The 27,240-nt window shown below is 34.8% G+C and overlaps 1 protein-coding gene and 1 long non-coding RNA gene across 4 annotated transcripts in view; one reads left to right on the plus strand and one right to left on the minus strand.

The window, feature by feature from the left end:
* The window catches only part of TRDN (triadin), a 388,796-nt gene that overhangs the window by 300,797 nt on the left and 60,759 nt on the right, over positions 1–27,240 (plus strand). Inside the window, exon 25 of the mRNA XM_053904527.1 lies at positions 11,059–11,097. Coding sequence (XP_053760502.1) covers positions 11,059–11,097 — 39 coding nt within the window. The remainder of the gene's footprint in view (positions 1–11,058; positions 11,098–27,240) is intronic.
* LOC109248496 (uncharacterized) overlaps positions 1–27,240 on the minus strand; it is a 67,883-nt gene that overhangs the window by 17,227 nt on the left and 23,416 nt on the right. For all 3 annotated transcript variants that reach the window (XR_008422902.1, XR_008422901.1, XR_002072087.2), the window contains exon 2: positions 8,891–8,962. This is a non-coding gene — a long non-coding RNA (uncharacterized LOC109248496). The remainder of the gene's footprint in view (positions 1–8,890; positions 8,963–27,240) is intronic.

Consider the following 27,240-nt stretch of genomic DNA (forward strand, 5'->3'; position numbering starts at 1 on the left):
CAAGATCATGCTGTGAGCTGAAGTCGGAAGCTTAACCAACTGAGCCACCCAGGTGCCCTTGAATTTTTAGTTACATAAGTGAATTTTATCTGTGTGTGTGTTTCCCCATTTTTGGGTAATCAAAAAAAAATTGATTAGAATGATTTTAACATATAAGGAATTTGTTTAGGGCAACAAGGTGTTTCATTTTCCAGCCTCTAGACTAGAGGAAGGAAAGGTAGGGAAGTGTGTGAATATGTTTTGAATGAACTAGCCTACATCATTAGCCGCAACAGGCCATATGTGACTATGAATATTTCTCTTTAAAATATATGAATGTCATGATAAAATGAGAGTCTCCTGTGAGTACTACCAAGATTCTTCTGTAATATTTTTTCACTTGAGAATACATCTTGAATTTTTTCATATTATATACAGAAAAGACAATGACAAGCCAAAAATTGGGTTTCAGCTTTCATAGAAGTCTAACAGAAGGTGTTGAATATAAAGGGGTAAATCACACAAATAAATGAACACCTATAAAACTGAGAGAAATGCTTTGATAGAAGGAACATGGTGCTATAAGTATAGAAAAATATGACTTAACTATGCCTGGGTGGCTCAGTTAAGCGTCTCACTTCAGCTCAGGTCACGATCTCACAGCTCCTGAGTTTGAGCCCCACATCAAACTCTGTGCTGACAGCTCGGAGCCTGGAGCCTGCTTCAGATTCTGTGTCTCCCCCTCTCTCTGCTTCTCGTCTACTCTGTCTCTGTCTCTGTATCTCTCTCTCTCTCTCTCTCTCAAAAATGAAATAAACATTAAAAAAAAATCTGACTCAGGTTGGGGAATCAAGGAATACTTCCAAACCAAGCAAAATTCTATCTGAGATGTGAAGGATAAGTAGGAATTTTAACCAGTGAAAAAACTGAGAATAGGAGAGGCTAAGGAGTGAAGAGATATTTCAGCACATTCAAATTTCTTGTGAAAAAGGGCAGTGTTGCAGATGTGTAGAAAACATTAACAAGAGAAGTACAAAAACAAAACAAAGATAAGACATAAGCAGAACTTTGAAGGCCAGGAGTAGGCAAACTATATTTCATGGACCAAATCTAGAATGCTTGTATATTTTTAAATGGTTGAAAAAAATCAAAGGAAGAATAAAATTTGGGGGCACCTTAAACATATAAGAAATTCAAATCTCAGTATCTATAAATAGCATTTTATTAGAACACAAACACACTCATTTATGTTTTGTCTGTAGCAGTGTTTGTGCCATAAATAGCAGAGTTGAATATCTACATCAGAGATCAAATGGCCTGTAAAACTAAAATATTTACTCTCTGGCATTTTACAGGAAAAGTTTACCAACTCCTGCTATAAGCCATATTAAGGTTTTTGGTATTTAGTCTAAGGGCAATGGATATACACAAAAGTATTTTTTACATGTTTGACCACAGAAGGGGAGAGAGTTGCTTTCTGTGATGGCCTCTATGGCAGTGGGTTGGAGAAAAGCAGATAGGATTCAAGAAGACAATTAAGATATAACTGATGGTATTAAGGTGAGAGATCATGGTACCTTGACCAGGACGGTTGCAGGTGAAATGGAGAGAAGAGGACATTTTTGGAAAATATTATACTTAATGAGATTTCTATCTTATACAGCTAAATGGTTGGTGACACCACTGAGATGGGACACCAGAAAAGGAGAAGCTTAGGATCAATCATAAGTGTGGCTAACAGCATGTTGAGTTTTAGCTGTTTATAGGACGGCCAAAAGAAATGTAGAGCTGGAAGCTGACTATCTAAGTGTGAGGTGCAGAAAAGGAATTTAGGTTGAAGATACACTTGTGAGATATGTTTGTCAGTGTATGGGTTTTGAAGGTGTGGTCACACATGGATGAGTGATGGAAAGAATCAAGGTGAGATGAGTAAAGTTCTGAGGAAAGTTAGTAAAGAATACATTTAAAACTGCTACTTGAAGAACCCAGGACATTCTTTTTAGCATGAGTACAACTAGGTATCTTGAGGGCCAATACTAGTAATCTATCTGTCCTGCTTTTCATTTGCTAAAAGTTGGTATTTTGTGCATTTCAGTTTCAGTTTATAAGTCTTATCCCGAAGTTCCCAATGTTGGCTCTATAAACATTATTTAAATACTGAGACCTAGAGACCTGCAAGGAAAAGTTTGACAATCTGTTGAAGAAGTAGATATTATACAGTCTTCTTTTATGAAAAGAATCAAAACCAGTTGGTCTCAGAGAGTTGTCTCTAAGAGCACTTTTTAGAATATGTTAATTCAACATGCGTCAGTTGGAACATAATCAGCGTTGCTATACTGCTACATTATCTGGGACCAAAAATATTCTGATGTTCAATGATTGACATTAAACTTCCAAAAAGTTCCAGTTTTAATGTTATTTATTGTTCTAATTCTCTAAACTGACGTTACAGGGATTTACTTTGTCTTTTGCAACTGATCATTCTAATAAGTGAATGCAACTAACATACATTTTGATTCACCATTCTGGAATTAAAGTTTTCCTAATAATACTGCAATTCACAAATGTCATCTTTGCTTATGACATTGCCATCTTCTAAGAAATATTAGAATTTTCTGTATTATTGTTTTTAAAATCTAATAGTTGATCTAGAATACTTGATTTAATAATCAACATTAGCATTTTAATATTAGTGTAGTTTTTTCTAGGTTTTCCCATGCCTGGTTTCTGATTTAATTATTGACATGATTTATTTCTGCTTTGAGTTATTTTAGGAAGAAAATATTATACTATCATGTTAACAAGTGAAGAAATTGATGCACAAAGATTAAAGGATTGTCTAAGGTTTCTATGCTGGATTAGCTACTTAGTATCAGACTTAAATGCACCTAAAAATAATCTTATTTTCCTTTGTTCTTCAATATTGGAATATACTAAAAAGACTTATCCTTACACGGTCTCAAGGTTGTTTTTTTCCCCATAACAAATTTTTGCATTTGGTAGGAATGAAGGAAAGTTATAGATAATTGTTGATTAAAAGAAGACCAGTCGGGGGGCGCCTGAGTGGCTCAGTTCGTTAAGTGCCAACTTCAGCTCAGGTCATGATCTCTCAGCTCATGGGTTCAAGACCTGCATTGGTCTCTGTGCTGACAGCATGGAGCCTGGAATCTGCTTCAGATTCTGTGCCTCCCTCTTTCTCTTCCCCTCCCTCACTCACACTCTGTCTCTCTCTCTCTCTCAAAAATAAATAAACATTAAAAAAATTTTTTGAGAGCAGTCAGATTCAAAAAATAAAGTGTTGATAGGTGCCTTTACAAATCCATGATGACTCACTTTCTGAAGAATTGTTTAAGTGAAAATTGAACTAGTAATTGTAGCTCTGTCACTCTAAGCAGAAACTTACAGACTAACATTTTTTCCTGTTGTGCCGATCATGCTAAAATGCCAAGTTGACAGAATGGAAAGGGGTTACGTGTTGGCAAGAAAAGCAGTTAAGGTTTCAGGAATTTTCTGTATTATAATCACTGGCTTTACAAATTAATGTATCCAAGTGTTGTGAATTTTTATTTTCTCCCTCCAAAAAAATTAATGCTCAATGATAAATACAACTATATGCATGTGAAATATATAAACAATTATGGATGTAAAGCCCCAAGATTCCTTCTTTGGTATTCTTTCCGGTTAAGGTCTCATTAGAAGGGGCAAAGTAGCATAAGAAAATGAGTCACTGTCCCTTTGCACATCTACTTTTGTTGTCACTCATGCTACCTTATGAGAATGTTCTAATATGCCTCTCTCCTTGAGGATAATGTTTTTTAATGTTACCACAAGTCTTTTTATTTTTCCTGTTCACTTTAAAAATGTTAAATGTATTGTTTTTCATATAAGGTCATGCATTATTTTTACATATTTGAATAAGATATAGGATGATCCATACTTAAACATGTGACCTTTTATTAACTTCATTGATTATTCTTGCTTCAAGTTAAAGAAAGTGAATGTTGGTGCCCAGAGAAACAGGGAAGAATCTAGTTAAAGAGGGACCCTCCCTTTGATAAGGAGAAACAAAAGAATGTCTGCTTCCTTACCTGAGCAAATGATTGTTGCACAACTTTCTGAACCCATTGAACGGTCTAAAGTCAACTGGCTCATTACCTAAAATACATTCAACCAACTATCCTGCCATCTTCAAGTAACATTACAGGACATTGTTCTGACTGTTCTTTGTGCAGCTGATAAGTGCAGCCTCTTCCAATTATTTCTTACTTATTTCAATGTGTACTCTTCACGATGGGAACTGCAAGAAGGAAAGAATAATGAGGCACACATAGGGAGGCCTAAAAGAAAGAGAAGATAAAGGCAGAGTGGCACTATCAGAAGCGTGGTACATGGGCTTAGCATATGTGAAAGACCAAGGATCGCAAAAACGAAATGATGACAGAATGAGGCAGGAAAAATGTATGTGTTTATTCTTTGCTGCGAAGAGAGAATGCCCTTGGGCTCATTTTGCATCTTTAGTGTCCACTCAGCAAACTTTCCTTGTGAGCATCAAACTCCTTGGGAATCTTGCCAAGGAAGGATTGCAGCATCAGGTCCTAGACACAAAGCTTTGAGTCACACATTAAGTGCTTGCATTACAAACTAGAACCATTTTAGAACTATGCCTACAGAAGCTTATAAAGCAAATTTTTTTTTGACCTAATGGGAATGAGAGGCAAGAGAGAGAGACAGACACAGAGGCAGAGAGAATGTGTGGGTGTGTGTGTGTGTGTGTGTGTGTGCGCGCGTGTGCATCTGGGGGGGGCGGTTTGTGTGTGTGCATACATGTTATGGAAAGAACACTGCTCATTAGCTTGAGACTCTAGCTTAGACTGGCTATAAACTAGTTAATTCACTTACTCTGGATAATTATTCCTGATTGGGGCAAATTAAATATAAAATCTGAAGATAATGTGTATCAGTGTTGAATGTGGGTGAGTCAGTTCTAATGGGCTTTTAGTAAGGCTTAGGTTAATGGAAGAGAGATTCCATTTCATGTTTTGGCCTGAGCCACCTAAAAGCGAAGCTTATAGATTTGATTTTCCTGACATCTTGAAACCACATTTTTCTTTGTTTTGTATCAATAACAAAGTTGGTATAGTCTGGGGATATTTTAGATGCTGTGTTTCCAAAGATGAGCAAGACAAAAGTCTGTCCAAGAAAATCTTACAATATTTGAAAAAGAGGGCTGGAAAAGAGGAAATATAAAGTGGCCTCCAATGCTGCCTTAGACAAGGGATATCAGAGTTTTTTATCCAATCTATGGGTATCTGCTATTTAGATATTAGTATATGAGTGCTCGTAAAATGTTTATTCAATTATTTAATCTAATCTTAGCCACAAATACATCAGCTAATACAATTTTCCATTTCATAAGGTGAAAAAATTAAAATTTAGAATTTCAGATGCCCCATATTAAATCATTGATTAATAAAAAGGAAATAAATTTCAAACCAAGGGATTTTTTTGTTTAGTCGGTTTGTGTGTCTGTTTTTCTCCAACTGCAGTACAAAATGATCTCTGTAAGTCCTTACTTTTATGAGGTTGCCTAATTACTTGAGAATACCATCACCTTGCCCCTTTATTATGAATGGAGGATTCCTCACTTTATAAACAAATATGATACAACTTTAGAAACTCAAGCAGGAAAAATAGAAGCATAGAGGATGTGTAATATTTCAAAACCATATGGACATGGTTAAAAAAGAAGAAGGAAAATATTAAATAGTCCATAGAATATTGAAGTAAAGAAATGTAGGCACAGATAAGATGAAAAGTCATGGAGGAGATGATGCCAGGTGTTGGTTCTCTACGTGACATCACCTAAACTTGGGACAGTTTCTTCTTTTGGAAGTCTGTAAACTGAAGAAGTTCCAAGTCAAACCTAAAGGTAGTCAGATTTTTTCTTTCTCACAAGTGTATTTACCTGGGCTACAAAATAATGTGTCCACAGCAGATGAAATCAAATGCTACCTACCAAAACAGATGAAGTGTGTGCAAAACAAGTCCTCTCGGGACATAAAAAACATGAGTTCAGTCTGAATTTTCCCTAATCCCAAATTTTGAAGCCAAGCTACTTGGAATGACAGTAGTTCTCTGTCCCCTCCCATAAAGCAACAAAGAAACAACAAAATGTGAAAGTGCATGGGTGTGTGTGTGTGTGTGTGTGTGTGTTTTGCATATAATTTATTTTTTTAATGTTTATTTATTTATTTTTGAGAGAGAGAAAGCATGAACAGAGGAGGAGCAGAGACAGAGGGAGTCACGGCAGAAGCCAACAGGGGCTCCATCCCACAAACCATGAGATCATGACCTGAGCCAAAATCAAGAGTCAAATGTTTAACTGACTGAGCCACCCAGGTGCCCTGGTTTTAAGTAATGTAATGAGAGCCATAGTACAGTCCTGTAAATGTGCATGTGTGCACACTAGTGGCAGATTTTCATTAGAAATTGCAAATGATTACTCAAATGATATAAAAAACATGGGTTTAAAAGAAATTTATGAACACTAGCTTTTATTAAATACACAAAATTTTAATTGTCTTATTTAAAAATAGATATTTAAAATATATTTTATTTAGCAGTATGGTAGAAAAATATAAGAAACATAGTTTAAAATATCATGAGAATAATGTGCGCTACTTGCATTGTATCTGACTCTGTTCTAAATGCCTCACATGTAGTGTTCAGTTTAATTTTTACAGCATCCTTTTTTTAAATGTTTATTTATTTTTGAGAGGCAGAGAGAGAGCGGACGAGTAGGGGAGAGACAGAGAAAGGGGGTGTGGGGGGGACAGAGGGCTCTGTGCTGACGGCCTCAAGCCCAATGTGGGCTCAAAATCATGAACCATGAGATCACGACCTGAGCCGAAGTCAGATGCTCAAATGACTGAGCCACTAGGTGCCCCTACAGCATCCTTTTTTATTAATGTAAACATTGAAGCACTGAAAGTGACTTGCTCAGGTCACATAGACACCTGGGGTGGATCTGGGACACACCACTGGCAGTATGAGTTGTGTCCTTAGCCACCAGGTTTCCAGACTCCCTCAGACCAAAACTCACAAACAACTGACTGCTGAAGTTCTTCTGTATATTTTACAAAAATGGACTTGGTGACCTGCTTTTAAATGTAAAACCTTCCCATGCCATTAAATATGGAATACAACCACGGGAGTGTATCAGACAGCTATCAATTTTTTATCAATGCTCAATCTATTTAGTTTGACCAGCCTAATTTAGGAAGCTAATTTATACAACATGATTCAATGAGTGGTTGAAAAAAATAGAAACTTTAGTGGCTAAATTGTTTATGTCAACTAAATAATAAAAACTGTTAGTAATTTTTTTTGTCTACATAAAATACCCTAGGTAAATAGCAACCTACCTGTAAGATACGGAATGTGGCTTACTGTAATGTTTTTATGTATGAAATGTTTAAAAGCTTTTGTTCTTTCTGTAGCAACAGTAATTATAGCTGTTTTCATTATAAGTGCTTAAGGCTTTGAAGGTGGTCATAAAAAACAGTATTCAAAGACCAGTTTTGTCATTTATTAGGGAAAATGAACTTAGACAAATTATGGAGCCTTAGTATTGTTATCTGTAAAGTGGGTGTAATAGTAGTATGTATCTCGTAGAAGAGGCATGTGAGGATTATATAAGATAATTTCTTCATTTTTGCAACAAATATTTTGATCCTTATTCTGCACAAAACACTGATCTATGTGCTATGATTCAGCAGAGGAAATAATAACTCATCTCAGGACTCACGACGTTTATACTCTACTGGGGTTAGAGATCAAATAAACACAAATATTTCATATTACATAAATAAAATATAAATAATGCATATAATACACTTATTTAGTGAGTGCCATGAGGAAAATATCATTGGTTGACAAATCTGATTATGGTTATTATTTATTATACGTATCAGGCCACTATGTACTAAAAAGCAAATGTGAAAATGGTAACAAAATAAAGTGAAAAAAGAAAAATCACTGATAGTCACCTTCTCCTTACAAAATATCTAAAATAGAGGCATTCTTAAAATAATGTCGATTCTTGGAATTTATATATTGTATAGATATCTTTCTTTTAATTTCATGAAAACAAAACAGAGACTCCTAAACAGGGTTGGTCTCCATGGCTGCCCTTCTCTGACTCAAGCACAAGCATGATGAAGTTTGGTTGGCCCGCTTTACTTGAGAACATAGTGTTGATGACATTGAAAAATCGTTAATGAAGCTCCCTTCCCCAGGCCCATCAGCAATTTACATTTCATAAATGAAATCAACAGCCTGGAAAAGTCAGTGCTGCATATGAAATGACAGGCTGTCTGTCTCAACAACTCAGCGTGGGGATTTCTTGATTCCATGTTTCTGCAACGCTTGCATGTGGAGCCCAAAATGAAGGGCTCAAGTGACAAATGTTTATGCAAATCAGGTATTTTATTATTATATGATAATAATCAGTGGTAAAAAAAAAATTTCAAACCGTAAAAATTGGATGAAAATAACAATTCCTATTCTGGCCTCCAGGTCCCAATCTCCAGCATTAACCGTTGTCCTTAGCTTCTTGAAGTTTCTCAATGAAGCCCTTGGACTAAACTTAAATATAAATACATATATTCCTTATTATATATATATATATATATATATACACACATATATATAGATGGATGTACATATATATAGATATATATACATATACATAGATATACATATATATACATTTGTCATTTTTATATGACTAGGAACAGGCATCCATTTGTGACTCAAAAATTAAAGACTTAACCTTCAGTAGTAATGCCATTTTCAAAATGAAGGCCCTGAGCTCTGAATTAGCAAGTAGCCTAATAAAGGAGATGCTCACCTTAGAAAATCCTTTGACAATAATCTCACATATCAACTCCTGCTTTGCATCTTCAAGGGTAAAGGCCCAATTCTGTAAGAAAAAAATGAAAATCACTATGCAATTTAAGTTTATGAGTACAATTTAAAATAATAAAGTGCTTTCCATACATCACTTATAATTCTCATTAATTTTACAACATTATTTTCTCCATTTTAGGAATGGCAAATTTGAGATTTAAGGTTTTAAGTAATGCCCAAGGTCACAAAACCTGAGCAAGTGAACTTGTCTTAAAGCCATATTGTATGATTCAAATCCTCCTTTTTACACTTCCCATGAACTCATAACTTGTGAGGTCATGTTGTAAGTGTTTTTACGCAATACCAAAAGTCAGTATTTCTATATAGTGTGAGGGTCCACGGGCACACGCATGTTGGATAGTGCATGTTCATAAGAGAGCGTGTACAAGATAGAAGTTGATTCTGGTTGTATTGCACTCATAAAAATCATAACGTACTGATAAAAATATTCTCAACAACTTTTATGTTTCTCAGAAGATCTCTCGACAAACATTAAGACTAAGATAATCCCATGTCAAGATTACAATAACAATGTAATTGAGGGGGAGAGAGCCACATGTAGTAAGAAGTAAGGCCCTTTCAAATAGATTGCTCTACCTGATGAGTAACATGTTTATGAAACCCATCCTGGGACACTGAAATTTTATTTCTAGCTCTGGAAGCGTGAGATAAATGAATTTCTTCTAGGACTTTAGATACAAGAGAGGGAGCATTCGGTCCTTCTGTAGTCACCGTTTTGTTCATTTATCCACTCATTCCACAGTATTTATTGATCATATGCCACATGTCAGATATGTAAATAAATGTTGATATTTGAATAGTGCACAAGACATAGTTACTGCTCTTGTGGAAATTAAAATCTAAGATGGGGACATAGACAATAAATAAAAATTAAATTAAAATTGTATAAAAATTGTTATATAACATTAAAGCACATGGAAAGCAACAGAATAGCATGTGCGCTACCCAGTTTAGTGAATGTGTGAAATAAAAAGAGAGGAATATGTGGTAAGGAGTGTTGAAGTGCGGTAAGAGCAGTGATATCACTTTTTACAGGATATGCATTCAAGTATTATAAGAAGTAGGGTGTGAATGGTTATGTAATTCTCTACTATATAAAATTCTGCTGTTAAACAAATGAGGTATTTTTTTTTTTTGTGGGTTTTGTTTGTTTGTTTGTTTGTTTTGTAACTCCAGAAAATGAGACTCTATTAGGCTACCTCTCAAATAAAGCCAGAGAGCACTATCTCAGATAACACAGTCTGTTCTCAAAACGTATCCCAACGATGAGGTCAGTTTTTCTGCTGTTTGAAGGAAGGAAAAATCATAACGTAGCAGGGCCCTTCCATTAATCAAAATAAGACTTTTTGCCAGGAAAGAAGTATACAGCCTAAGCAAAATTGTTTAAACAAGAGGAAGAACTGGAAAACATTAAAATATAGTCAACCATTACCTTGATTGGCAATGTATCATGAACATCATTTGGATATTTCTAAAACTGTGTTTATCCTATAATGATATTAAGTTGGAATGCAGTTTCTAGACAAAAGACATTTCCTAAGACAATAAGAAATTAAAGTACTTCATTCTAATAAAGTTTTATATTAATACACTATAAATCAACTTAATTTACTTTATAAAATTAATAATAAATACTAATAAAAACAGGAATTATACCTGTTTGAAATTATTAAGTTAACCACCAGGTGGCGCTCCATGAATTGAGCGTATGTAGTCAAAATTAATAAATGGCTTGAACTGGTTAAATTAGGAAAAATTGCAACACTTTTTCCTAGTAATTATTATTAATTTTTTATTTATATTACTTAGAGGACTTATGAATCCTAAGAAATGGGCTGTTAGTAAAGACAAATTACTTAGTATGTTCTATATAAAACTTAGCAAACTAGATTTCAAAATCAAGTCCTTTTGTTTAAGTCACTTTATCACTTACTAAGAACACATGTTTCATTGCATATTGATAAAAGTGTGTAACTATAATTAAAATTGATAAAAATCTATTAAAATTGATTTGTATGGGTTTTTTCAAATGCTTATTTTATCCACCTGCGTGTTTGTGTGTGTGTGTGTGTGTATGTTTTACTCCAGAACCTGAAATTAAAAAAGAGGAAAAGATACCCAAAGCAGGTAAGTGCACTTTCTAAGATTTACATATAAATAGATGTTCTGTTTTGTTATGAACAAAACTAGTGTTATAATCAGGGATGCGTAAGGCCTTGAAATGCTCAAAACATTGAGAAAATATTGATGCACCCATCCCATATATATTAAGTGTAATAAGCAATAAACTTGAAGATATTCTTAAGTTAAAATAGATTCTGTGTTTTCTGGATAAGGTCACCAAAGCGCTGGAACTGTTAGCATATGCTTCTCCTTATTCATCTAGTGCGCAATTGAGCACTGTTTACAAAGTGCCAAGGGAACAATTTATGTTTCAGAGGCTTCAACCAGACCAAATGCCTGAAACTGATTCATATATTCATTGAAACTTATGAAATCACATATATTCAACCATTTTTACCTCAAAACAGTAGTTTTATATGGGTCAGCCTAATAGATTCAGCCATTTTCTTTCCCATTGATTAAATATGCAAATATTCTTTGGAAGGGGAGTCCATTGCCTTCTTGACCATTCATTTGAAAATTGGAATACTTTGAAAATAGAATTGCTGAAAACAGGTTCTGTGAGGGAGGAAGACAAGAGCTGGACACTCTTAAGAGAGATGTTAAAAGCTAGAAGGAACATCATTAAATGCAGTGCAGAAAAGGAAAACCAAAAATTCCAATTAGTAATTACAATCTTTCTAGAGCTAATCCTATTCCAAATATTTCATATCTATGTAAAGATACTTACTTATATGTCTATATCTGCATACGCAAAAGAAGTTTATATCTATATCTCTCCATACAGTGAAAGTACTATGTACACACAGACATACATATCATTGGTCTTAAAGTATTTGTATATACTCATTTTGACAAAGTTTAACCTATATGTAACTAATTCTTGTTTCCCCCTTCTGTGTATATGTTAAATATTAACTTGAAGTATTATCACTTCTTTTCAAAGTACTGTTAACATAGCAAAAGTAATTCATTGTTTTTTTAGTGCCTAAACATAGCCACTTTGATTGACTTTATGAAATCTGAAAGTCTGCATTCTCTAGAAGATAAGTGGGAAAAAAATGACCAATTTTACACAGTGAGAAAAATGCATAATAGAGATATGATACATTATTAACATCGAAACTTATAACTGAGCTTTAGATATATCTGCAGAAAAGGGAAAACTGCTTATAAAAATTGCTCTACTGTTGTTAGCTCTTTTACTGGTGTCAGTGAAAGATTGCTGATCAAATAAAGGTGCATGACGTCACTCCTTCCTGTGAGCATAACACTGTATTTGAAGCTTTATTTTACTGTTGGTTTGTAATGGGAAAAGTAATATGCACTATAAATTTCGTATTATTAGTTTACATTAAATATTTATATCTATTTTGATGTTATATTTATTTTTAACTCCCTAAAAGGAAAGAGAAATCAGCATTAATAGCATATTTTATATAATCAATCAGCAATTTATTGAAAATATATATTATGCTAAATGTCACTGCCTTATGTTCAGGATTGTGCTTGGTGATGCAAAACTTACAAACAAGTGATAAGGCCTTGTTTCTCTACTAAGAGACTATAATTAAGGACATAGACACAAACTATCAAACGTTGGCTAGAAGACAACTCTATTAGTGATGACTGCTCTAGGAGTCTGGAGGGAGGAGTCACCCCTGTGGTCTTGTCAATCAGTGAAAACCTCAAGGAGATGATGGGTTTAAGCTAGGATTTGAGGAATATGCAAGAGCAGCTGAGACAGGGAGGTGATTATACAGCCCAGTGGAAGCAGTGCCAATTTTATAATAGAAAGACATGAATTTGACTCTTTTTGCCACTTGCTGGGAATATGACTTTACTTAAATTACTTAACATTTCTGAGTTTCAACTTCTTTATCTATTGAACAAAGATCATCATAATAGGCCAGCAGGGGTGTCAAAAAGAAATAGAATTGATGCTTGCCATTTGGTTTGGCTTCAGTAAATGGTAGCTCGATCAAGGCGCTAACTCAGGGGCAGGCTGAGCATGATGTAAGCAGGATGCAGTGAGGAGAGGACCAAGGACAAGAGGAGATGCCAGGTGCTGAATGAGGAACAGAAGAAGGCAAGACTGCAGCTGTGGTATGTAGTCAAAGGAGGGTGTTTCTGGAAATAAAGAGAGGGAGATTAGGAGGCCAAAGTGAAAAGTTTGGATTCTTAGAATGTGAATTGGAAGAAAGTCTTATAATGGCATGTGAGATGAAATCCTATGGAAAGGATTCTCAATCAGAGATTTGACTCGAGTGTCTTTTAGCACTCTAAGTATTACACAGTAAAAATGGGAGAAATTGACACAGAGAAGAAGCAATGAGGAAGTGAACTTTGTTTATTCCCCACATTTATAGACATGACTAGTGTTCAGTGTGGAATTATTAGGAATTAAGTTTTTAAAAGCCACAGAACCTCGCAACCCATTGAAAATATGGATAATATCTCAGTACATATTCTTTCAGTTACATGAAATCATATGCTTTAAAAACACAGTCATACTCTCTATACTGTGCTATTGCTGCTTTTGTAACTGTCAAGATGTTTCACAGGAGAAGAAAAGGCATTGATGACATAAGCTATACCAAACTCCAAGGTCTCATGCAAGAAAGGATGGTAAAGGTGATCAAATGTAGACGTTCGTAAAGGAAGCATAGGTGGGTGGATGCTAGTGGACCCGCACACAGAGATACCCAAGAGAGCCTTGGAAATTGGGAGCATACACTTGGTATCCTCAGACTAGGTTCTGTAAACATAAGTTCAGAAATTTAGAATTCAAGGGGCGTCTGGGTGGCTCAGGTCATGATCTTGCTGTTCGTGAATTCAAGCCCCGCATCAGGCTCTGTGTCCTGGAGCCTGCTTCAGATTCTGTGTCTCCCTCTCTCTGCCCCTTTCCCGCTCATGCTCTGTCTGTCTCTGTCTCTCAAAAATGAATAAACATTAAAAAAATTAAAAAAAAAAGAAGTTTAGAATTCAAAGGCAAAGGAGGAAAGGAGTTGTTCAAAAAAAAGTAATGTAGAGAGAAAAGAGGAGGGAATTAAGGATAGCTTCTTGGAAAAGTAAAAGAACTGGTCATGAGAAGGCAAGTAGGTTACCTGGTAGATCAGGAAATACAACGTATCAGCATTCCAAAGCAGGGACACTTTCAAGAAAACATGGAAAAGTCAGCAATGCAAACGTCTCAGAAAGGTCATGAGACATGATGACTGAGAAAAAGCCACTATATTTGACAAAAACCTGTCATTATGTGACCTTTTGGAGAGCATTTTCAGTAGAGTGGTTAGTAGAAAGTTCATAGGAATTAAGTAAAGGATTGATCAGTAAATGGAGACAGCATAAACTTCTTCTTCCAGGAGTTTGTTGATAAAGGGAGGCAAAGTATTTTATTTTTACAGGTAGAATCAGTGAAATATGTTTGTTGTGCTCATATTGGTGATAATCAGGTAGATCATTCCAGAGAGAGGAGGAGCAAGAAATCCAGAGGGAGATACTCATGAGGAGATAACTGTCCTAGAGATGAGAAAAATTGAGATAGGCACTACAGGTGGAGGGAATTGGCTTAATTATGAGCAAGAACAAAATGCCCCTGAGCTTTGAGGGAATAAAGAAAGGATAGAGGGGCGCCTGGGTGGCTCAGTCGGTTAAGCCGCCGACTTCGGCTCAGGTCATGATCTCACAGTCCGTGAGTTCGAGCCCCGCGTCGGGCTCTGTGCTGACAGCTCAGACCCTGGAGCCTGTTTCAGATTCTGTGTCTCCCTCTCTCTGACCCTCCCCCGTTCATGCTCTGTCTCTCTCTGTCTCAAAAAAAAATAAAAAATGTTAAAAAAAAAATTAAAAAAAAAAAAAAAAAGAAAGGATAGATTAACTTGAAGTTGAGAATACACGAGGACACTCCTGCGGAATCATCTTTTCTCCTAAAATCTCTGTGTGGAAGTGACCACTAACATGTTTGTTGCCAAAACCAGGGGATGGTTTTCTTTCTTCATATTACACTGACCCCTACACAATATTTGACCATGTTCATCATCTCTCATATTAAAAAAAAATCTTTCTTTGGCAAAAACTAAGCCACTTAACCCACACTGTTAAAAACAACAACAAAAAATGACTGCATTTTAAAATACTGGGGCAACATTATAATTATTTGTTTTTGACATAGCATATTATTAGCCACTAAATTCCTTTTTTATTTGCCAATGAAAATGATGGCAAATGGGACATGCATTTCATTAGGTAATTAGAAAATAGCTAAGTGTTCTTTTCGGGAAGCCATGACTGGGAATTAAAAGTAGTTATATAATTAAAAACAAACAAAAAAAGACATAAATCACAGGGAATAATTTATTTTTCTTATGTATCAAGAAAATTAATGTTCATAAATAAAATCTTCACAGTTGTGTCACTGTGTTTCTAAGTGTCTAACAAAATTTTCACTTGGTTATTTTGCCTACACCTCACTTTGTGTATAACTGAACTCAACATCTCCTCCATTGCCTTGTTGTTGCTGTTGCCATTGTTCCTTGTCTCAACAAATGGAACACACGAATCACCATTCAGTTACATTGACTTAAACTTGAGTCATTTGCAGCTTCTCCTTCTCTTTCAGAACCCAGTGTCCAGTTAGGCATCAAGTTATGTATCTCCCAACTTTGTGATCCCCTTTATTCTCTCTCCTGGCAAGACCATACTTTTAGCTCTTCTCATCTCTTGCATGAATAGGTAAACAAACTCATGACTTAATCCTCTTGCTTCCATCTCCTCTTCACAGATCCAGCACATGCTTGTGCTAGTTACTTTTTCTAAATGAATATCTGCAGAGAATAGAGCTAGATTCATTGCCACTGCATTATACAGCCCTCAGCATATTTCTTCATGTGCTCTCCTTTCGTCTAAGCCACCACCACCACTGCTCCCCCTGCACTCACACAGACATTTAAAAAAGATTGCCACGCCTGTGGAATTTTGTTTCTTCAGTGTCTTTGAATAGTTTTCTTTCACTTCAGGTCCATGTTAAAAGCACCTTACCTATAAACCTTGTTTCCAATCTTGACAGCTTACTTTCCCACCCACCACTGTTCTCTTTCTACAAACATACGCCATGAGTTCTCCAGCCTTGGTCGGTTGACACACTTTTTCCTCTAGCATGTCATGTGGTATCCACATTTATTGAGTGGGTTTCTACTAATTTTCTATCTAAACTCCTGTATTAACTGCCGCAAGCTGTTTAGTCTTCTCTAATCTCTGAGACAGGAAAACATTCAAAAGTTACCATAGCCACCGCGTGTTGACAATATTATCCTCTTGGAAAGAAAGGCATTGGTTAGTGATTTTTAAAATATATGTTTGATATGTGTCTTGGCTTTGTGATATAGGACGTGTAGAAGCAGTTTTTTAAATGTAAAAAACTAATGGGGGAAGGATGGTATAGAAGGAGGAGTTCCAAGAAAATAGATATGGAGTATTTTACAACAAATCTCTTAAGGGCTGAATCTCTCTTAATTTACCTATAAAATAGAGTCACCACCAACAGAACATTCCATGACAATCTAACAGACTTATCATGAGAATCATGTGATATAATATATATGAAAGTACTTTCAATGCTATGAAAACAGAAAAATATAAAAGTTTATCACATCTACTCTTGCTATTTCAACGGTGGTTCTCAAAACAACAGCAGCATCACCTGGTTCCTTGTTAGAAATATAGCATCTTGTAACTGCTGAATAAGAATTTGGATTTTAACAAATTTCCCAGGTCACTAGTATGTACATTAAAATTTGAGATGTACTATTACAGATTTCATAGACATCTATTATTGCTCTTATCTCCAGGGAAGAATAACATTAAACTTCTCTTTTACCAAAAACTTTGCTAATTTAGAATGGACTTGGGGAATCTGGGTGGCTCAGTCGGTTAAGTGTCCGACTTTGGCTCAGGTCGCATTCATGAGTTCAAGCCCCACATCTGGCTCTGTGTTGACAGCTCAGAGCCTGGGGCCTGCTTCAGATTCTGTGTCTCCCTCTTTCTCTACCGCTCTCCCACTCATGCTCTGTCTCTCTCTCTTTCAAAAATAAATAAACATTAAAAAAATTAAGAATGGACTTATATTTTTGTGGGGGTTTTTTTAATTTTTTAAACGTTTATTCATCTTTGAGAGACCAGAGACAGACCATGAGTGCGGAAGGGGCAGAGAGACGGAGCCAAAGAATCTGAAGCAGGCTCCAGGCTCCAGGCTCCAAGCTGTCAGCACAGAGCCCGATGCCGGGCTTGAACTTACAAACTGCAAGATCACGACCTGAGCCGAAGTCGGACGCTCAACCGACTGAGCCACCCAGGCGTCCCTGGACTTATATTTTTAAATGGTTTTTTTCTCACTAGCAGTGGGGTCCTCACACTTACTGAGCACTGGTTGACATCGTCTACCCACTGTTTCACTTGATGGGTGATTTCTGGACTTAAGTAGTTCATGAAATGATTAAGGAAACACCTATTCCTTTCTTATGACATAGCATAGGCAAACAAGCACTGAACATACCTGTGCATTCCTTTGACCTTAAAAGGAATAAACAAACACATATTTTGTTAGCAGAACATGTATGTCAAGAGTAAGCTGTCTGTGTATTTTACCACCTGGCTAAGATATTGACACAATAGGTAAATGTTTTGGCCAAAGGAAAACAGTATGCACTCAATACCTATCAGTCATCAAAGTATCTTTGGCTCATATCACTCAAAGAACTTGCTTCTAATTGGTGACTCTATTCAATTTATGTCTGTCATCATAAAACTAAACTGATGTAATGACTATCTAAAAATTACTATAGTGATCCTACACAAGTATATATATATATATATGTATATATATATATATATATATATATACATACACTATATATATAAACTATATATATATAATAACTATCTAAAATAACTATCTAAAAAGTGCAGTAACTATCAAAAAATTACTAGTGGTCTTACAAATATATATATATATATAAATAAATATATATATATATGTATATATATATTTATAAATATGCATATATATATATGCATATAGTTTATTAATTAGATCCTTGGACAAGAGAAAATGTATTCTCTCTGTCTTCCTTCTCCCTCTCTTTCTTCCCCCAACCACTCCACACACCACCTGAATAGTATATACATCTTTAGGTAACCAGAAAGCATTGGATATGCAGGACTCCCATAAATTGTAGAAATAGTTAAATCTTAATGTCATTAACTAAACTGAGTTGTGGTAGGATCAAAGGCTCATTCTAGTTCAATATTTATTGAATTTCAACCATATATTTAAAAGTGTGTTAGGTTTTGAGGACATAAAGATAAATACCTTAAATTCTCAAGAAATATTTTGTATCAAGGCAGAGATCATTAAGTAAAGAGCTAATCATAACAAAAATAAATAAAAGAAAATCAAACAAACAAACAAACAAAAAAATGTGTGGAGTGTGCTTTCTGAGCACAGTGGAAAGTTACATTTCTCCAGCCTATTGGTTCAGAGAAATATTCCCAAAGGAGAGGATACATGAATAGTTTCACAAGATGGGTGAAGATAAGCCTGGTGAAGAAAGCCTGAGTGAGGCATTCTAGACAGAGATATTTGCACAAGCCTCAGCCAGATGGAAAAGTCAGGAGAACTGAAACCACAAGGATTTCACCTTCATTTCAGTACAAAGTATAAGTGGAGAACAGGAATGGATAAGGCTTAAGAGGAACAGCAACAGAAAATCATGCTACCTGAGTAAGGGTTGTGTCCTTTTTCCTAAAGGAAATCAGGAAGAATTACAAGTTTTAAGCAAAATGAGGTACAGCTTAACATAGAATTTCAAATTACTGATTCTGAGTAATCACAGAGATTGAAGATAAAGAGGATGCCAGTAGTTTCAGGAAACCAGTTTTCTAGGTGATGAGATCTTGCACTGACACCTGTAGAGTTATTAAAAAGATCTAGAGAGAGCATTAGTAGGAAGGAAAAGAGGAGAGCTATTATAGAAGTATTTAGGAAGTATAACTGCCATTATTTGGGGGTGGGGGTGAGAAAAATTCAAGCTAACTCCCAGGTTTCAGTCTTGGAATAGTATGTGGACAGTAATGTCATTTGCTGTGGTTGGAATTTCCAAAAGAAGTGGCAGATTTTTAAAAAGGAAGCCATACATATTAAGTAAATTTTTGACATATTAATTATTCAAAATTTGTATTGAGCAGTTACTATATGCTAGGCAATATGGTGAACACAATATAAACACAGTCAAGTTGTTGTGCTGTGTTGTATTGGTAAACACAGTTAAGTTCCTTTCCTCCTCGAGTTTGTAATCTAATTGTAGTAGCCGTCAGGGAGACAAATGTTGAATTAGAGGTAGCTGTGGGATATGCACTTATGTATGATTGTCAGGTATCTGGGGGAAAAATATGGTAGTAGAGGTGGAAATTCCTGGCAAAGATATGCTGGTTTAAACAATGAGAGTTATTGACATCTACCAAGGGAAGTGAGAGAGAAAGACCCAGAACTAAAGCAGCAAAGAACACTAAAGAAGAACACCAAGAAGAATACTAAAATGTAAGAGTGGTTAGAGAAGAAGACCCTGAAGGAGTTAAAAAATTGAAAAAGAAGGAGAGAATTCTTTTAGAAGCTAGAGATATTGTCTCAGAAATCAGGGAGGAAAGAATTTCAAGGAGGAGGAAGCTGTCAAAGTGTCAAATGTGGAAAAAACTCATGGTAAGATAAAGACTGAAAAATATTCATTGGAATGTATAATATGGAGACACTAATGATCTTACAAGTAGTTTTAGTGGAGCTAAATAAGAGGAAAACCAAATTACTATAGTTTGAGGCATTTAGTTGGAGGCCAGGAATTAGGGCCAGAAAATCTACATCGTATACTTTGTCTAAATTGTAGGTTATTATTTTAAAACCTTGTCTGAAAAAGGGAAAAGCGTGACTTAGGAAAACAGCATGGCATAGTAAAGAGAGAGGAAGATGTGACATCAGAGAAACTGTAGTTTTAAATAGTTCCTAATCTATCAGAGATATAACAGCAACCGTCTTTACAACTTCACAGGGTTACAGAATCAATGAAAGGCAATAATGCATGGGAAAATGCTAAAAACTAAGGCATACACTAATTCCATTTTTGAAGACCTGAGAGATAAGGGATTTCTGTATATAATGCCTAAAAGTATTTCATTTTGTTTAATTACCTGTCACCAAGATCAAATCACTTCCTTTCCCATATAGATCTTCTCATTTTTAACTTGTTTACTTGTGTGATATTTCTCCAGTGGCTTTTGTGGTACCACTTTTTTTTTAAATTTTTTTGTTTCTTTTTTTTTTTTTTAATTTAGATAAAGAGAGCAAGCAGGAGAGGGCAGAGAGAGAGAGAGAGAGAGAATTCCAAACAGGCTCTACACGCTCTGTGTGGAGCGCAATGCGGGGTTCACCCGTGAATTGTAAGATCATGCCCTGAGCTGAAATGAAGAGTCAGGCGCTTAACCAACTGAGCCACCCAGGCACCCCTGTGTGGTATCACTTCTAACCTTAAAACTTTGAACTAAGTCCCTCTTCCTTAAAAACTGTGTAATTGTATACAGTTCAGCTAAGAGTATACATTAATAACATTACTGTTATGGAGTTTTTCTTTGTAACTCTAAAGGGTAGAAGGATGTCTTGCAGTATAAGTTATTTCTTGCATTTGTATTTGGCAAAGTGTTTTGCATAGAAGACTAGTTATAATTTTTGGTACATGAAAGAATTTTGAGGTTAAGCAAGTCTGGGAAAAGCTCTTGGAGTTTATCATACACATGGACACATTAAGGAAGTGTGATAGTAAAGAAACCAGCTGAACCTTTTTTTACCCAATGTTTTTCACATTTATTCAACCATGGTAGCTTTTCTGTAATATAATAGCAGTGTTCAGCTGAATGCACTGTGAGGAATGATGTCTTTTACTTAAAAGATTCGGGGAAGCAATAGAGCAAAGATAATAGAATTTTTTTTTAAAAATGAGTGACAACATATATTAAAAAAAGAAAAGAAAAACCAAATGAGAAAGACTGGAGAAAATGTTCAGTTTGCGTCACAATTAGAACAATGAAGATATGCTAACATGTATAATTTACTTATACCCAGGCATTGCTATCTCAAAATTTCATGTTATTTTTCCCATAAATAAGGAGACAGAAAATTTTGTTGTAATGTAATTTGGGGGATAAAAATTATATTAAAATTAGGCTGATATGGAAAATTGAGTAATTGCTAGAAAGTGGCAGTCGTGATAAATACTTCATAAGTATCCCTACAGAGACTCATGTAAATCTCTGAGGCAGCAAGTCAACCACCATTTCTATCATAGGCTAATGTTTATTGAGTAGTCAACAGGTATGTGTCATTATAATATGCTGAGAGGGTTTATTACTGAAAAGAAACAATAGATCAAGAAAACTATAATGATTTTTACTCTGTTAGTTGAAGGACATTTATTAAATGCCTTGTAATTCAAATCTTGGAAAATGAAAAATAACTAATATTGGTGTAGCAATTAATCAATTAATCAAGAGGATTTATTTACATACATGCATAACATAATTTCATCTCATAATGATCTGTGTTTCAGGTTCCATTATTTAGCCCACATTATAGGCAAGGAAGCTGATACAAAGATCAATTGTTTCCCATGTTACAAAATTCATGGAATAACATGGCTTCTTTCAACACATCAATGACCTCATCCACACACTCAATTTGATTTCTAAGTCAGTGAACAAAAGACTCACAGTGTCTCAAGGTGTCCTCTTTGACTTTAAGGTAACCTAAAATGTAGCGTGCTTCCTTTTGCCAATATATCCTTGGTATAGTTTACTGCCAAATTTGGAACCTCAAGTATTTTAGTCCCAATAATATAGACATGAGAGATCAAGGCAAGAGAGGAAGGTGGGTGGAGAACAACAAAACAAAACAAAACACCTCAAATGGTGGTACTCTTATTTTGAATTGTAAACTTAAAGTAATCCTTAGATAACAATTCTGGATGATATTAATAACAAAGCAGGGCAGTGTACCATATGTTGTTTAGGGCAGGGATTTTGCTGGTTTATTTCATGTATTTCCTGTGCCTAAAACAGTTCCTGGCACGTAATAAGAGCTCAGTAAATGGTTCTGAATGAACAAATGAGTAAGAGTTTAATTATATGGTCAAATGGATCTGAAAGCCTGTTTCCTAATTTGTTAAATGGAAAAATTGACCTTACAAGGTTTACTATAAATGTTAACATATTTTTTTAAATGTTTAGCATGGTTCTTGGCACAAAATAAACATTTAACATGTTATATATAAATTAGATTAATAAGTACAGGAAACAACTGCTTTCCAGAATTAAATTTGCTACAGCCTTTAAAGATCTGAGACACATTCATTGGCCATTTGGCTTCCCAAAATGAAAACAATTTTTGTTTTGCGGTAAAACAATATAACCTTTTTCATGCTTAGCTTTTGATTAACCACTTCCGTACTTAAATCTTATTTTTTTTTAATTTTTAATGGTGACTTGAGTATTAGAGTCTATTTTTATTGTTTTTAGTTCTATCTTCTAAAGATTGGAAGATCTATTTTTTAGCCAATTCAATCAAGCAAGCATAGTTCCATTAGTAGCTTCTGAATCAGTCTATGACAGGTATAATTTTTCTTAGCTGACTTGAAGGAGAGACACAGGGTCTGTGGATCCTGGAGAAGTTGCCTCTATTATGGAAAATAAAGAATACAATAGTTTCTTTTAACATTTCTAAATGCTACTTATGCATTAGTATAGCCAACATTAGTGTAAACAAAGAGTTATTAGCCACTATTAGATATGTCATCTTCTTCAGAGATTTCTTCAACACTATATATTTTAGAATCTTCCAAAAGTCATAATTTTTAGTTTTCAGGCTTTCCTCAGAATGATTTTCTTCCTTCTGTAGTTTATGGGAATCAAGAAATGCTCTTTTTTTGCCCTTCATAATAAAATTTTCATTGAAAATCCTCTTTTTTCATTTCAATCCAATCAGAAAACCAATTGAGGAAGGTGGTAATGAGACTTGGATTTAGATGTTTCAGGGTGGCAAAAGCAATTTACTACAGAAGGCTTTATAACTTGTCATAGAAGAAGTTGATGGTCTGGCTCTTCTAAATTAAAATAAAACTCAGAAGCTTTTTAGATACTTGCCTGTTAAGAAGTTAACTCTTTTAGAAAGATTTCTGTTTCCAGGCTAATTTGTGAGTTATTCTGACAAAATATTGCAAAATTTACAAGATCCAGTTCGCTCATGTTAATGTCCTGTTTAGTTTATATCTTCTTTGCTATTCTAAAATATGCTGGTTTCATAATTATTTGAACCTATTCTCAATCCCTTCTTTTGTTTCTCCTATGCCTATACAGCTTTTATACTATTTGTAAGGTAAAATATATTATCCAGTTTTCAAAACTATGTTCTTAGGTCAAATATTCTTTGTGGTTTTTCAGTTTAATGGATCAACACAACATCCATGCATGGGAATATTTCTCAAGCCTGTGATGAAGTGTTTCACACTTGTAAGATGTTTAAAAGAGGGTTGATATTTAATAATTGAATCATATTCCAGGAAAAAATGTTTCAGATGCCTCATGTAGACAAACATGAGGTATCTTTTCTTTTCATATGCTATTCAAATTTAACTCTCAATAACACAGAACATCTTGAGAAAGAAATATGGTACTATTTATTTGACTGTAGAAGAAAAAAAAGGAAAGAAAGAAAAGAAAGAAAAGAAAAAAGAAAAGAAAATAAAAGAGAAAAGAAAAGAAAAAAGGAGGAAAGGAAAGGAAAGGAAAGGAAAGGAAAGGAAAGGAAAGGAAAGGAAAAAAGAGAAGAGAAAGAAAAGAAAAATAATATTAATTACCAGCTCTTTTATTCTCACCTTTCTAGTTTCAGAACATAATATTCTCAAGCTCAGGAACTGAGATTGATGTGACCAATAATAAACATAGCAGAAATAATGGTTTCTTTGGACCCATGCCTTACAACTTTAGACAAGCCCATCAAAATTTAGACATTTTACTGAGTTTTCCTTCTCATAAACCTTCCATCCCCATCCCTTGCTCTAATCAATGCCTTGACTTTTAAGATAAGGATCCAGCATGGTAAATGCTCATTTCTTATTATCTCATTTCTTTCCTAAGACCCACTTAAAGTATCAGAATGTGATGCAGTAGAGTTTAGGGTAATATAGTTTAGTAAATCTTAATAATTAAAATATGCTTGGGCCAGATGGTGCCAATCAATTGAAAATGATCAGGAATGTCTATTATATTCCAGGCCAAAACTACTCAAGAGTAAACATAATATAATTTTACTACATCTAAACATAATATGATTTTGTCCTTTTCATCGGTGAAATAGCCATAACCAACATTAATGAGAAATTCTGTACACAAACTTTCACGTTTTATTTTTACATATCCTGAAGCAAGATGATCACAACACAAATTTGAAAAACCTCCTATGTAGAGAAAAAAATAGAAAATTTCTTCTGATGTTATGTTTCAATGAAGGCCCATAGAATTAAAAGAGCTCTCTCTTTTCTGCAAGTCCTTTTAAAATATTTTAGCAGCATCTTCAGTGAGTCATTAGGGGAGTATGTTTAGTTGCATGCATTACTCAATAGAGTAACTCTCCATTTATATAGAGTTGTCACTTGTTCATTAAAGACAATGATTGTTGACACTGTGAGACAATGCACAAGTACTAAGAACACAAAGATGATAGTTTCATTGCTGTCCCTGACTAGTGAATTTCACAATTTATTTGTGGAAGACAAATGAGTAAATAATTACAAAGTACTGCAAATAATTACAGTGTACAGAGATGATGGTTTTCAAACGATGCTGAGAGTACAGATTAGGGGCATCTAACTCATCCTGGAAAGAGATCAGGAAAGGCATCCAGAGGGAGACAACAGCTGAGCTGAGACTTGACAAATGAGCATGGTATGGTGAAAAGATGCAAGAAGAGGGCAAAAACATCAGGTGATATGAGAGGGTATGAAAATGATATATTTGAGGCTCTAATAGAAACTGAGAAGGAAATGAACAAGCGGAAGTACACTCAAGATATATTTAGAAAAGGGAATCAACAGGACTCTGTTAACAGCTGAATAGGGAGGGCAAAGCATGGAGAAGAATTTTGGATGATTTTCAGCCTCCTGGTTGGAATTGTAGATGGAATGTAGAATCATTTACCATTATAAGGAATTGTGTTTGGAAGAGAAAAAGCTTTTACTTTCGGAAGTTCAGTATGTGGGTCAATAACGGAGTAAGACCATTTATCCCTTATCTTCTTTTGTCTCTGAAGTTTTTAAAGTATATGTGTGATACCCGGAATTGATATCCTTTTCTATGCCCTTAACGAGAGGTACACCAAATCTAATTTCTATGACTGTCACCAGAATTACACCCATCCATAAAAATCTGTTTTTTCAATTAATAGGTAAGCCTTAGAGGCTAAGTATTCTTAGAAGACTGAAGTGCTGAGCAGGCACTAAATGCTGAGACATTGCTTGCTGAATGAATGACTGAATAGTTGAATAATCATGGTGTGTTCTCAGTGTTATATTAAGTTTCCTATCAATAAAAAAAAAGGACTTCTAAGTAATGATCTGATTAACTTCTTCTATCTTTCTATTAGTTCTCTGAAAATTTCCCCTAATCTATTACAATCTAATCATGGTGCAAACAAAACATTTGCTGTTAACAGTTTAATCAACATCATGAAGGAGAAGGACCCAAAGTTACCATTCATGTGAGGCAAAATACACATAACTGAGAGGGTTTGTGAGAACACAGTGGTCAAGGGTAGATGCTTGAATAACAAAAAAGTTTCCATAGAAATTTATTGTAATACAGCCTAAATAAATTTAGCTTAATTGGAATCTAGAAGATTTAGCATGATGCAAACAAAACCAATGAAGATGAAAAAGTCATTTCTGTATATGAATTTCACTAGGTTCATGTATCTAAGAGGCCATGTGACCACAAATCTTAATACAGTAGACCTTAAAGGACTTTCTAAATACTATCTAATTATATTGCCAAATACTTCTGCTTTTAAAATTAAAAGATACCATAAATGATATTTTTACTTCTTAGCACCAGACTGCATTTTTATTGATCCTAACATAAAATAAAAATTCTTCTCAAAATTTAGTTCGAATTGTCAGTGGCAATTCTTGCTTACCAAGTAGCTTTTAGAAGATTAAAGGGCAATTTTCAAAGCACTATTTGTAATTTCTTTTTCTGATGTACAGTGCTACATAAATAATGCTAACCGTCACATAATTTTACATTAAATCTCTAAAAGTATATTTGTAAACATCAGATAAAAGATAATATGGTATTATTTCAATTAAGTAACTTTATACAGTACATTTGATGAACAAGATTGCCTGTATATGTAAACGGCTCTGTAGGTAAAAGAAAAAAAAAGAATATTTACTCAAATCGATATCCAAGCCAGAAAGCAATTCCTTTCAGAGTTTTATAATATATTTTACATGTTTAACATTTATGTATCTTACATTTTAATTTTGATTATTAAAAGATAAAAGAACCTCATAAAACATGTAGGTGAGTAATAATGGCTTCTAGTAGTATGTAATAAGATTTCTGAACTGATTCAAGCATCCCATAAAAGTCCTTATGATATTTTCTTGCTTCCTCCAAATGGCTTGTTTTTTCAATATGCATGATACAAAGTTTAGATTTCCAAGTCAGTTTAAAAGGTACAGTGCTGGGGTGCCTGGGTGGCTCAGTCGGCTCAGGTCATGATCTCACAGCTCGAGGCTTGTGAGTTTAAGCCCCACATCGGGCTCTGTGGTGACAGCTCAGAGCCTGGAGACTGCTTTGGATTCTGTGTCTCCTTTCTCTGCCCTCCCCTGCTAATGCTCTGTCTGTGTCTCAAAAAAATAAAAATAAACATAAAAGGTAAATTGCCTGTTTGATAGTTCTTTCTGGTTTAGATGTAAATCTACAACAGAGCCAATTTCTGCTCTGTAGTAAATAGCTGTGTAAACAGATATATTATATCTGGAACAGACACTAATT

The sequence above is a fragment of the Panthera pardus genome, unplaced genomic scaffold (assembly GCF_024362965.1).
Source record: "Panthera pardus isolate Hobbes unplaced genomic scaffold, ASM2436296v1 HiC_scaffold_17, whole genome shotgun sequence".
Classification (NCBI taxonomy): Eukaryota; Metazoa; Chordata; class Mammalia; order Carnivora; family Felidae; genus Panthera; species Panthera pardus.